General features: G+C 42.4%; 3 protein-coding genes across 3 annotated transcripts; 1 reads left to right on the top strand and 2 right to left on the bottom strand.

The window, feature by feature from the left end:
* Positions 1-3842: 3842 nt before the first annotated feature.
* Positions 3843-6368, bottom strand: LOC135503466 (uncharacterized). The gene is made up of 4 exons (XM_064797041.1): positions 5958-6368; positions 5044-5848; positions 4699-4788; positions 3843-4493 (listed from the first exon to the last, which is right to left on the bottom strand). Exons 1-4 carry the CDS (start codon positions 6366-6368, stop codon positions 4219-4221), a joined length of 1581 nt encoding a protein of 526 aa, XP_064653111.1. The 3' UTR covers positions 3843-4218.
* Positions 6369-6997: 629 nt separating this feature from the next.
* LOC135503244 (putative nuclease HARBI1) lies at positions 6998-8363 on the top strand. Its single transcript, XM_064796721.1, has 3 exons — positions 6998-7768; positions 7891-8034; positions 8278-8363. Exons 1-3 carry the CDS (start codon positions 7091-7093, stop codon positions 8305-8307), a joined length of 852 nt encoding a protein of 283 aa, XP_064652791.1. The 5' UTR covers positions 6998-7090; the 3' UTR covers positions 8308-8363.
* Positions 8364-8845: 482 nt separating this feature from the next.
* Positions 8846-9349, bottom strand: LOC135503465 (fibrinogen silencer-binding protein-like). Its single transcript, XM_064797039.1, has one exon. The coding sequence runs from the start codon at positions 9347-9349 to the stop codon at positions 8846-8848; it is 504 nt and encodes a 167-aa protein (XP_064653109.1).
* Between the last annotated feature and the right edge of the window lie 1956 nt (positions 9350-11305).

The following is an 11305-nucleotide window of genomic DNA, read 5'->3' as shown; positions in this document are numbered from 1 at the left end:
TCATCCGACACGTTTATAATTGGTAACGGGATCGCATCTCTTTCAGCATCAACTATTGCGCGACCCACCACGCAACCGTCTAAAAATAATTCATCGCTTTGTTGATATGACTCTGTTGGGCCAGCTATCGCCCATTTTCCAAGATAACCCTTGCGCTTTCTTTAATTCACAAAAATTACGGATTTCGAATGTGGTGGTATCAATGTGGCTTTTGCCGTGACGAGTCGGTGACAACATGTTACTTTCTGTATTCCGACAGATTCTAAGCTGGAGCATTGGATCTGCTCATTTCGACATAGGATTGACATGGAGGTTGGATAAATTTCACACTGGAAATGGTTAATGAAATCCATTCCGATTAACCCTTCCCCCGAGACGTCGGCCACAATAACGGTAAACAACGTTTTCCCGTGCTTCAGAATTCCTAAGTCGCCGTCAAATTGACCATAGATTCTTAGTGGTGAATCATTAGCACCTAACAATTCCATCTTGGTCGGTTGTAAAGGTGGTCTCAAATTTTCTTTTATCATCATGTATTTATCATAATTTAATAAAGTAACTACCGAACCCGTGTCAATGAGAAAGTTTATCTGGACGTCGCCAACCTGACCGTTTAAAAATAATGCGCAACTCGACTTTGGTCCTATACGTCGGCACCGCTTCGTTCGTTGTCGCGGCGTCATTAACACTTTTTGCTTTGATCGGATGATGCTTTGAAATTTCGATTATTTCACTTCGTATGCTCTCGGTTTTGGTGTTATGTCCCGACATACGATACTTATGTTTGTGGGAACTCTCTTCACTTACGACCGGCGCATGTCCCGTGGCCCCGGCCCGTCGCCGTTTTTTCTCTCTTGATTATTTCGTTGCATGCGGTTTGGGCAACGATTGGCTATATGCCCTTCTTGGTGACATGCCCAACATTGAATACTGCGGCTTCTACCCGTCGTTTGGTAGGCTCTTTGCCCGAAATTATTTTCACATAATCGTCCGAGCATACTTTCAATCTTGGCCAAACTCACTGCATTATTCGTCTGATCTTCGTCGTCAATGCTTACGTTACGAACGTTTCCTTTATTTACGTTCTGTTTGTTATTTCGTTGCCTTTCTAATCGCCTTATCCCGTCGAACTCTTCAGCCAAACCGATAGCTTCGTCGAGACATGACGGACGGGCTGTACTTATCATCATACGCAATTCTTATTCAGGAATCGCTTCAACGAAATATATTTTTGAGTGCCTTCGCCTCTCTTCGTATGTGCTTTCAGGATAAGCTAGTGTGCATAGCTTGCTAATCGCTCGGCCGAGATCTCGGTAGCTCTCGTTACCCGATTTGACACGATTACGAAACTCTGCGAGATGCTTTTCAGCTTGACGGCCTGGGCCGAATTGCCCATCTAATACGCCAACGAGAGTGGTGTATTCTTCGAGATCGTGATCAGGAAGACCGCATGCTACTTCTAGTGCGGGCCCTCTAAGCAAACCGAACATTCGCGATGCTAGATCATTCCAACCGTTATATTTTGCAATGCGCTCAAACATTATATGCCATACTGTCCAAGGTTGATTGTCGCCAGAGAAACATTCTACTTTAACTGGTTTGTCATATTTGTGATTAGGGCGATTTTGCTGGCCGTCACCGCGCTCTAAATGCGTTGGAGACGCCTGTGGCTGTGGCGCGTCACGTCGTTCTCTCACATTGAATGTGATTTCGTCATCGGCACTCATGTCGCCGTCTAACATTTGTGAACCTGCTTCAGCCATTGCCGAATTGCCGGAAAAGTAAGAAGTCGGTTGGATGTTTAAGATTGACTCGTTTCGATTTGAATGTAAACTTTCTGACCGAGATATTGAATTTCACAAGTGAATGCGTTGACACCTTTCAGAATTTGGTATGATACACGATCGTGACGTTGTTTGAAGTCGTTAATTATTTTCTTTGGATCGTTTTTCTTAGCATAAAACACGGCGTCATCCACGTATGTGATTTGCATTTTACACGTTCGTGAAGAATTATTCTTTCGTTTCGCTTTCGTTTCCGGATTCAATAACATCGAATTCACAATCTTCCGCAGGTCGCACCATATCATATCAAAACAAATTTCTTGAATCGAATCCCACACCGCTGTCACCAATTTGTAGCGTTTTTAACGTTGCACTTTCAACATTAGGGCCGACTACAAAAATGTTTTGGGTTCGAACACAAGAAAATGAAATGATATAACGTATAATAGGGTTTATTTGAGAACGGAATATTCCAGATGTATATATAGACGATGGTTACACGTATTTCTTATATGAGCGACGAATACAGATACCATTCAACGTTACGACGTACGATAGATACAGTACAAAGACTGGGACCACGGATTTGGTTTCGTTTGACGAGAGTTCCCACCAACACTGGTTTTCTAAAACTCTTTCGCCCAATGTGAATCCCAGCTTTTATATCGCAAGGGAGCAACCCAGTTTGACAATTGAGACAAACAATGTATCGTAAAAGCAACAATCTATACAGACGACGTATCGCATCCAGCGTGCCTTTTACGTCAAATTGTACGTTAACAACGTCACGACGTTACCACGAGCGAAACCCCTCTCTTTTTGAAGAAAGCCAAACGACGTTACTTATTTTTCTCGCGCCAACGCAACAATGGTTTTAAATTAACTCCCCGTGTCAATCAGGTGACGTCACATCCCATGCGCATTCGGATTGGTCGAGATACATCGCGTCAATAACAGTTAATTTTTACCAAGAAGGAAACCGTAAACAATGGATAAACTGACGAAATACCGCACCACTGACTGATAACAGTTCCAAATATCATAAGGATATCAACATTAAGGTAGTACTTTATCACCTCGTACAGGTTTTGATCGATGATATTAAACTTATGCACGATATAACCGATCGTAAAACGTAGCCCAAAACCTCGTGCAATATTTTCCCGGTAAAAGTTACGCCTTTTGACGAAAAACCAATTGAGCTGCCTAAAGAGGTAAATATATTTCGCAAGTCCATAATTACACAAAACCTCATAAGATCACATGAAAAATACCCTGACGTCTGTTCACAAGACTAAAAGTCACATACGATGTGTATAATTTTGACATTTAGAAGTTGACGAGACATCGTCGACAACTTGAAGAAAGTGAGACGGTATGACGTCATCACCAAACGACAAGTGACGGATTCGCCTTAACTTCTTTAAAATAAACATCATGGAAGCTAATTAAAAGTAATTATTGTGCCAAAAGCCGAGTGTAAAGATATATTGACCTAAAGTCGAAAACCGCACGTATTTTAAATGCGCAGTTTTGGAATGACGAACTTTTGAAAAGGGACCGTCAACTTGACTCAGGTCCCAGGTCATTGACCCGTAGTGTAAAATACACAGTAAACAAAGATTTGTACAGCTTCCATAATGCACTTAAATTTTACCAGACGTCAAAGAATTTTAAAATAGCTCGAATAAAATTGGTATAGACACAGATAGATTTAAAAAGATGACTTAGAAAAAGGGACCAGATAATTACCTGGTATTTTGACTGGTTAGAATCCATATTCACACTAGTAGAATTCTTAAATCTTGATGAAAAATCGTAGGACTGACTTGAACAAATATATTCCAAGGGATGAAAGTGAGGCTGGACAGGGTTAAAAGGGAAAAGATGCAGAAGAGGGACCCAAATGACATTATTTTAAAAATGGATGGTTAACTCCTAAAATTTACATCCAAGTCAAAACACTTTGTTAAATTAAAGAAACCTTTAAAGGAAATATTTTACAATGATGCCAAAGGCGAAAAAGGGTCAAAATCTCTACAGATGGTGACGCACGTTTCCCTAATTGAAGGTTCCTGACAAATGATCATGCCATTCATGGTTTCTGACTTTCCTGAGGATTATCCAGCGATTGGTTTCCCCTAAAAAAGGGTCTAGATTTCAGTTGAGTGGCACCCACTTGGCACTGTGGTGATTTACAGTTATCTGAATTAACAAACGGGAATTATAACAGTCCAACAGTAATAGAAAACACTAATATGGAACTACATAACACAAGTAAAGAAAGCATCTACTGGTGCTTGGAACTTGAGGATTCCATTGAGATGCATGGTTGGCTTGCAATAAGCCATGAGTGTAGTGTCAGCAAAAATCTAGACAAAAATAAAGCATTTTCTGAAAATTGCTTTCAATGTTTTCAATGTGTTCAACGCTTCTACTCAAGTCTGATATCACTTGGCACCTTGAAGAAGTACTGGTCACGCTTATTGACCTGGGGCTGCTTAAGGGAAGTTACAATACACTCAAATCCCACAGTGTCAATGTCCATTTCATCAAGTGTGAAATAACTCCTCCCATGCGACTTTAAATAGACAATATCACATGTCTTTGTTCCTTCGTGCACATTCTGGATCACAGCGCAGTACAACTTGGTTTTGCCAGATGTTGTGCCTAGCTTCACTACCACATAATCTCCAATACGACAAACTCCTGCAAAAGAAGAGCAAATGAAATAGACATTGTACATAGCTATTACCAAAGAACAAAGAAAGGTTCCAGTCGGACATGGGAATCCAGCCAGCAACTACAGCAACACCGCGTAAAATACATCTTTTATGTCTAACCCCTTCTTTCGTGCAAAATGTACAATTTAACCATACATGAAAATTCTAAACAAAGGGTTATGGACACTTACCATCGGTCTCATCATTGCTTTCACCATCAGTGTTAGCCAAGGGTGCCCTGTCGCTGGATGAGTGCTGCTGCTCTTTCTGGGGATGTTTGCCTGAAAAAACAAAGGAAAAGCAACCTTGACAAACATGCAAAAATGCTTCATAGGTATGGTACATGAATATTACACGTCATACTGGCAATGTCTCAGACTTCCGACTCCTGTTTGAAATATCTCAAATGTAGGCGCCATACCATAGCTAAAGACAAAAACCTTGTTGGCTCTATCATCCTTTGATCATTTTGAAGGTTGCTTGCTGGTAAATTATGTTTTAGGGTACTGGTACATGGAAAACTGAAATGTACTTACCTTTGTTGACTTTATCCTTCTTTGGTTCCAGTAAATGAAGACGAGTTTTCTTCCATTCACCTACATACTCTCGATTGTCACAGACACCAACTGCTGGATTGATGGCACAGGTTTGACAGAAGCATAACAGGATTCTTGTTTCTATCTGGTATGGCTGACCAGTTGGCTTCAGGCAGTGAATTTTCATTGTTCCGGGAACAGATTTGACAGCACGTGATGGTCTCTGATGTTCTTTATCCTCCTTTTTCACATAGAAGAACTTTCGAGCCGAACTTGTGTACTTTTTCCTCTCAGCTGGGAAACATGACTGCCCAACATCCGAAAAATTTGTAACACAGAACTGATACAGCTCTTCGGCATTCCTGATGGTAGCCTGCCGTCTTGTAACAGCCACCGTAGCCCTGTGCTTTACCACCGCACCTAAGCCATCAGCTGACGACTTTCCGTGTGAACTCTCAAAGTAGTTGTGCTGAACACTAACAGCAAAATCATGTTCGTAAAAAGAAAAGTCAGCAAAACTCTTGCCACACCTGTATTGCGCAGCGCAGCAGTCAGAAAACTCCTCAACATGTGTTACACCATATTCTTTTCGAAGATATGGGTACGCAATAGACATGTATGTTGCAACGGCGTCGGCATCATGCTTCTTCTCGTCTGAGATGAAAATTAGTGCTGCCTTGTGGGTGAATGGCCTATGATCATTTCCCTTGTTTATGAACGCCATCACCGGGTGAATTGTAGCTTGTGGCTTGTCGCCCCAATGACCACTTTTGCACTTCGTCTTGGTTGGTGCACGAATAATTTTCTGCAAAATCGATGACAACCACGGCAGAATGAGGTTTCATCTCGGTCTTGGCCTTCTTTAAATACTTTTGTTGCCAGGCTGCTCGAAATAGATGTGCACTGATCTCTACCATGCCTTGCTCAAGCAGATCAATCAACTCTCCAACGGTGGCTTCTTTCGTCACTGGCTCAGTCACTGTTATTTCCTTCTTGACCCCTTTCACATCCTTCGTTTTTTTGACACGCAACCAAATTTCATACTTGACGGTTTTATTTCCGTTGTTTGTCTTCATTTCCCTGAAGTGTTCAGAAATCTTCTTGATACCACACACAGTACACTCCCGATTGATGCATTTTGCTGCTGGTCGATTAGAGTCACTCTCCTTGCAGAGGGTAATCTTTGAAATTTGAGCGAGGTCATCTTCTTGAATCTTCGCTTCTCTATGCCCTGTTGCAGTCGCAGCCTGGTTCAAAGCACGTATTTTCAGCTTTATATTTTGGCATTTCTGACAGCAACACACCACCCTTTCCAATGCCCCCATTCTCCGAACATTTCATGGTTTGAGTGCCACGAACTTCACATAGCCAATCCTCACTGTTGGATTCGCGGATCGGAATTTCAAGTAGGTCTGCATATAGCTCATTTCAAGGAGAAAAGCTGCCTGGTTCTTTTTGACTCTTTTCTTCAGTGGAAGTTGGCCTGAAATGTCCGAAGACCACCAGATATCTTGGACTAGTTCTTTGGTGGCTTGTGGTATTACCTTTCCTCTCCGATGCATCTTCTTAACATCTTTTTCTGCTTTGATGGCTTTCCAAGTTCTCCATGAAAGACCTAGGGCCGTATTCAATATGGTGTTTTAGCGACTGTTTAAGGGTTACACGCGTACAAATTTCTTGATCGCCCGATCATCGCCTGTCTAAAGTTATACGCCAATTCAGAATAAGCTATTATCCAACATGCGGTTAGCCGACGTCTAAGCAACAAAAGAAAATTTAATCGCCGGGCTGGGCATGTTTATGTCCGCGTTTAGGTGGACGCAAGTACATGCAGCACAGGTTTAGACATCATGGAGGCGGTTTTACAAATTCTTGAGTTTGCACAAGAGGAGGAGGAGGAGGAGGTACTGTTGGGCCGTCCTCGTGTCGAGTATTTGAGGTCCGAGTGGATGCGCTCCGAAAGTATAGCGACAGTAAATTTATCCGCAGATTCCGGGTTTCCAAGGACACATTTCGTTGGCTAGTAGATTTCTTAGCCCCGGATTTGATGCCACTAAAGGAGAGTAATCATGCTCTGAACCCGGAGCAGCAGGTGCTGGTTGCCATGCGCTTTTATGCCAGGGCATCATTCCAAATGGACATTGGTGATATGTGTGGCGTATCCCAGGCAACTGTCTGCAGGGTGGTTCATCGCGTTTCCTCTGCTATTTGTGCCAGACGTCAGCAATTCATTCACTTTCCAACCACACCGGAAGAAAGGAGAACTATTGCCGAAGGCTTCTATGAGATTGCCCAATTCCCTGGGGTCGTTGGTGCTATAGACGGTTCCCATGTTGCTATAGTTAATCCTGGTGGGGAGCGTGCGGCCCATTTTATCAATCGTAAAGGTTGGTATAGTATCAACTGCCAGGGTGTTGTGGACCATCAACTTCTTTTCACTAACATTGTTGCCAGATTGTACGGTTCGGCACATGACTCGCGGATATTTCAAGAATCACAACTATTCCGTAAATTTCAAGCAGGGGAATACAGAGGCATTTTGCTAGGGGATCCGGCCTACACTTGCAGCACGTTCATGCTTACCCCGGTTCGCAACCCAACAACACCAGAGGAGAACCGTTACAACAATGCCCAACGACGTACCCGGGGAGTGGTTGAACGAGCATTCGGGATTTGGAAAAAGAGATTTCCCTGCGTCTCCAAGGGAATGCATCTGAGGTGTTCAGTGAGTATCATAAACGGTTCACTGGTGATGGAAACGGTTTACTCCCCCTTGTGTTGTACGCTTTGCCAAAAAAACACGTTAACACAGATAAACTGACTCTGATATTAAATTTCATTTTTCAGTTGGATCACAACATGGCAATAATAGTTGCGACCACCTGCTTACATAATCTCGCCACACGAATGAATGATCCTGTACCGGAGCCAGAAGCTGACCTTCCTCGACGTGAAATCGGTGAACCAGAACGACCCATCAACCCGGCTGAAGTAAATTTCAGAGGAAACTTATTCCAACAACGATTCATCATGCAGCATTTTAATCAGTAAGAGCAACATAAATGGATGAACTAATAAGTGGATTTGTCCCTTCAGCATTCAAAGGTCGATTCGCTTCTGTTTAAGTTTTTCTTTGTAATATTCAGTTTTTGCTTCATAGGCCTTTCGTTTACATATAGCTGCCTGTTTCTGAAGTTCCAATAATTCCATCTTCATGTCGTGTTCCTCTTTCAGATAAGACAAGGCTTCGGTCGTCTTCTGTAATGCTGAACTTGTCGGCTGTCTCGGAGCGACGGCTCTCTGCTGATGTGTGGCAACGAGTGTCTGCTGACGTGAACTGGTGTGGGTTGTCTGCTCACGGCAGACTGTCGAGGACGGCGACAGCCTTCCACGAGTTGAGGACTTGTTATTCCCGCTGAAAAAGGAGTGGCATTTTAACAAATCAGAAAGTACAGGACTATCGTGTTCAAAAGATGAAATGAAATTTTTCATTTTAATGACTGTTGAAAGGAAAATTAGGGCAACGATCATCCACCATTTTCAACGATTCTCTTACCAAACTGACAATTGATCCTCGTTGCTTCTCACTTCTTCTAACTCGACATCTGGTTCGGTGTCATCATCGTATTCAGTGGGCAAATGATATGCACTGTAAAAGAACATTGGTTAATCAAGTGCTTGTAAATTTTCGTAACTTGCTTTGCAGTTCATTACATCACGAGAACCATCCCAGATATTTTTGTTTTATACTGATGCCACTCTGTATCTTGTAATGACAGTAAAATACACGCACTTCCTGAACTCAGAAATGTGTATTTTTCATAATAATCATCAGAAGGCATACTTGCCTCTTATTTGTATTTCCGCTTGAACTGGTGCCTGCAGTAACATCCTCATCGCGAGTGTCGGTGACCGCTCCAGTGCAATCATCGTCGTAAGTGTTCTTAATCTGCTCCAAATCTTTTGCTATAATGGACAAAATTGCGACTGTTTCTTCGTCGAGGTCGTCAACTTCCGGTGCTCCACCGCCAGTCTTGGCCATATCTATTTTCTTATCCCGTGCGACCGTTTTGGTCTTCCCTTTCATCCTTCTCCATAATTCCTTGAGGTCCTTTGCAGAGGCCCTCGCCCTCTCGGGAAAATTCGCCGCCATTTGTTTCTCGATTTCGTCCCACGCCTTCTGTTTCTTTCTGTTGGAGGAGGTATCCGATCGTTTGTCTTCTATCACCTTCACCTGCAGTCTAATGAGCTGGATGAGGCCCATCCTTTGCTCGTGCGTAAAATTTTCCGCTCTTTTCGGTCCCATAGTTGCAACTACCATACAAAGTGTGCAAGGCCTGATCGAGCCCATTTAAATATCCCTACCCGTCTCGAATTACGTCAGTTCATTAAACTTGGTCTGGTGTCGACAATGAAAGTTACGCGATGATCGGGGATTTGACCGCGTACAGCTAAATGTCCGATGATCGCGACTTTTGAAAGGCCGTTTAGGCCTCCGTTTATACGCTCGCGTACAACATCTATTTAAACGGCGCTTAAGAGGTAATCACCGTTTAACTAAACAGTCGCTAAAACAGCATATTGAATACGGCCCCTAGTGATCTTCGCCCATACTTCCAGGTGACGCATTTCCCCAGTTGATATAGAAATGCCCGATTCTTGTTCGTTGGTCTTGTTCTGACTTTCTTGACATTCTCTTTCATTACTTCAGGGAAAGCAAGTTTTTTTTTAGCTTGGTTGTTGGCTGGCCCACTGCGCAGAAGGTCATGGCAAACACGACTGTAGGATTTGGGCGTTTTCGGCATATGCAGGAGTATTTTCTTTTTTGCTCTGAACAGTGTGGTTCTACTACTACTTGGTTTAGGACTTCCTTCTGAATTCAAGGGAGTGGAACTGGAAGGAACATCATTTTGCTCACCAGCACAAGAAGCTTTTTTCGTAGCCCTGTCTTTTCTACGCACCACCATTTGTTTCTGCTTGGAAGTCTTCTTGCGCTTTTCCGCCATTTTTTCGCGAAAGTAAGCTTTCCTTTCTTCAGTATTCAAATCCTTAAACCGTTTCTTTGGAGGCTCATCCTGAATGCTTTCTACAACTTGAGAGAGTTCATCCTCACGTTTTCGTTTCTGTTTTTCTCGCTGTTCCTTCTTTTGTTTAGCCCACTTTTTCCGTTGCTGCTCCAGCTCCAAATCTGATAAGGAATCAGCAGGCACATATGCCTCACGTTTACGGTCAGCATCTTTCTTTTTCAGTTCATCATATTTTCCAACATTTGATTCCTTGAGATGCTTCACATACGTACACCTGCTCTGTTTTATGTCAGTCTTTTCTTTACACTTCGACGAGCGCAGATTCCAGTTGAATTTTACTTTCAGTTCAGACATTTTAGATCTTCCCATGAAATCCTCAATTCCAACAAAGAATGGATCCTTTCCTACACCTGAAATCATCCAGAATTTGGGCCACTTGTAATTGTCCCAGGCATGCACTGGGGCAAAAACAAGCACCTGGTAAATCTCCAAACATCCAGATTAGAAGATCGCTTGAAAATATGAATCATACGTACGTGTTAAAAAAGAATGTCCTCTCCAGAACAGGGTTGCATATCCAACTGCAAGACTCAAGAGACTGGAGGCAACTGCCCCCCATGTAAAAAACAACTACAAATAATGAGAGGGCATTGAAATAAACTCTTGTAGCCAATTACATTCACTCAGAGTCAAAATGATACAATGTATCACACTGACTTCAAAACTGGTAGTTTTTGTAAACAACAATTTTTGCACCTATTTGACCTTTTTTAGTGACTGAGGTGGAGCGAATTGCACTTTTCTGCATGATGTTGTACCAGTATCTCATATTGGATCTAATATGAATGTCAGTAGCAGCATTTTATTGTCAGTCATCATCATGTTAAATAGATGTTCTGGAGAGGACATTTTGTTAAATAACATTTTATCCCATTGTCATTTACAGTCAAAGCAGGTTGAAATGTTTTCTGTTTTTGTTAGTTAGTTTGACCGAATACTTGAAGGGAAAATGCATGTCACTGCTGGCTTTCATGCACTGAATGAAATATTTCTTGTTCTGGAGAGGACAGTTTTTTAACAGAATTTGCGGGACCTCATTCCATGGGCCTCGCTTTCAGTCATCCAGCTAGAGAGGGAGTTTGTTGGCCTGCTTGGAGCAAATGCATGACTAGTAGGTTACTGTGGACATTCCATTTCTGAAAGCAACTGAATGTAGCCTTTTCATTTTCTGTGAT

The sequence above is a fragment of the Lineus longissimus genome, chromosome 19, assembly GCF_910592395.1.
Source record: "Lineus longissimus chromosome 19, tnLinLong1.2, whole genome shotgun sequence".
NCBI classification, from domain to species: domain Eukaryota; kingdom Metazoa; phylum Nemertea; class Pilidiophora; order Heteronemertea; family Lineidae; genus Lineus; species Lineus longissimus.
This window is presented reverse-complemented; position numbering and strand designations above follow the sequence as displayed.

Bases quoted from the DNA above. Each gene is read 5' to 3' on its own strand.
- LOC135503465 (XM_064797039.1), bottom strand. From the start codon at position 9,349: ATGGGACCGAAAAGAGCGGAAAATTTTACGCACGAGCAAAGGATGGGC.
- LOC135503244 (XM_064796721.1), top strand. From the start codon at position 7,091: ATGCCACTAAAGGAGAGTAATCATGCTCTGAACCCGGAGCAGCAGGTG. The intron at 7,769-7,890 runs GTGAGTATCATA...TTCATTTTTCAG, and splicing joins GAATGCATCTGAGGTGTTCA to TTGGATCACAACATGGCAAT. The intron at 8,035-8,277 runs GTAAATTTCAGA...TTCCTCTTTCAG, and splicing joins GACCCATCAACCCGGCTGAA to ATAAGACAAGGCTTCGGTCG.
- LOC135503466 (XM_064797041.1), bottom strand. From the start codon at position 6,368: ATGGGGGCATTGGAAAGGGTGGTGTGTTGCTGTCAGAAATGCCAAAAT. The intron at 5,849-5,957 runs GTAGAGATCAGT...TCGATTTTGCAG, and splicing joins ATCTGCTTGAGCAAGGCATG to AAAATTATTCGTGCACCAAC. The intron at 4,789-5,043 runs GTAAGTACATTT...TTGTTTTTTCAG, and splicing joins GAAGGATAAAGTCAACAAAG to GCAAACATCCCCAGAAAGAG.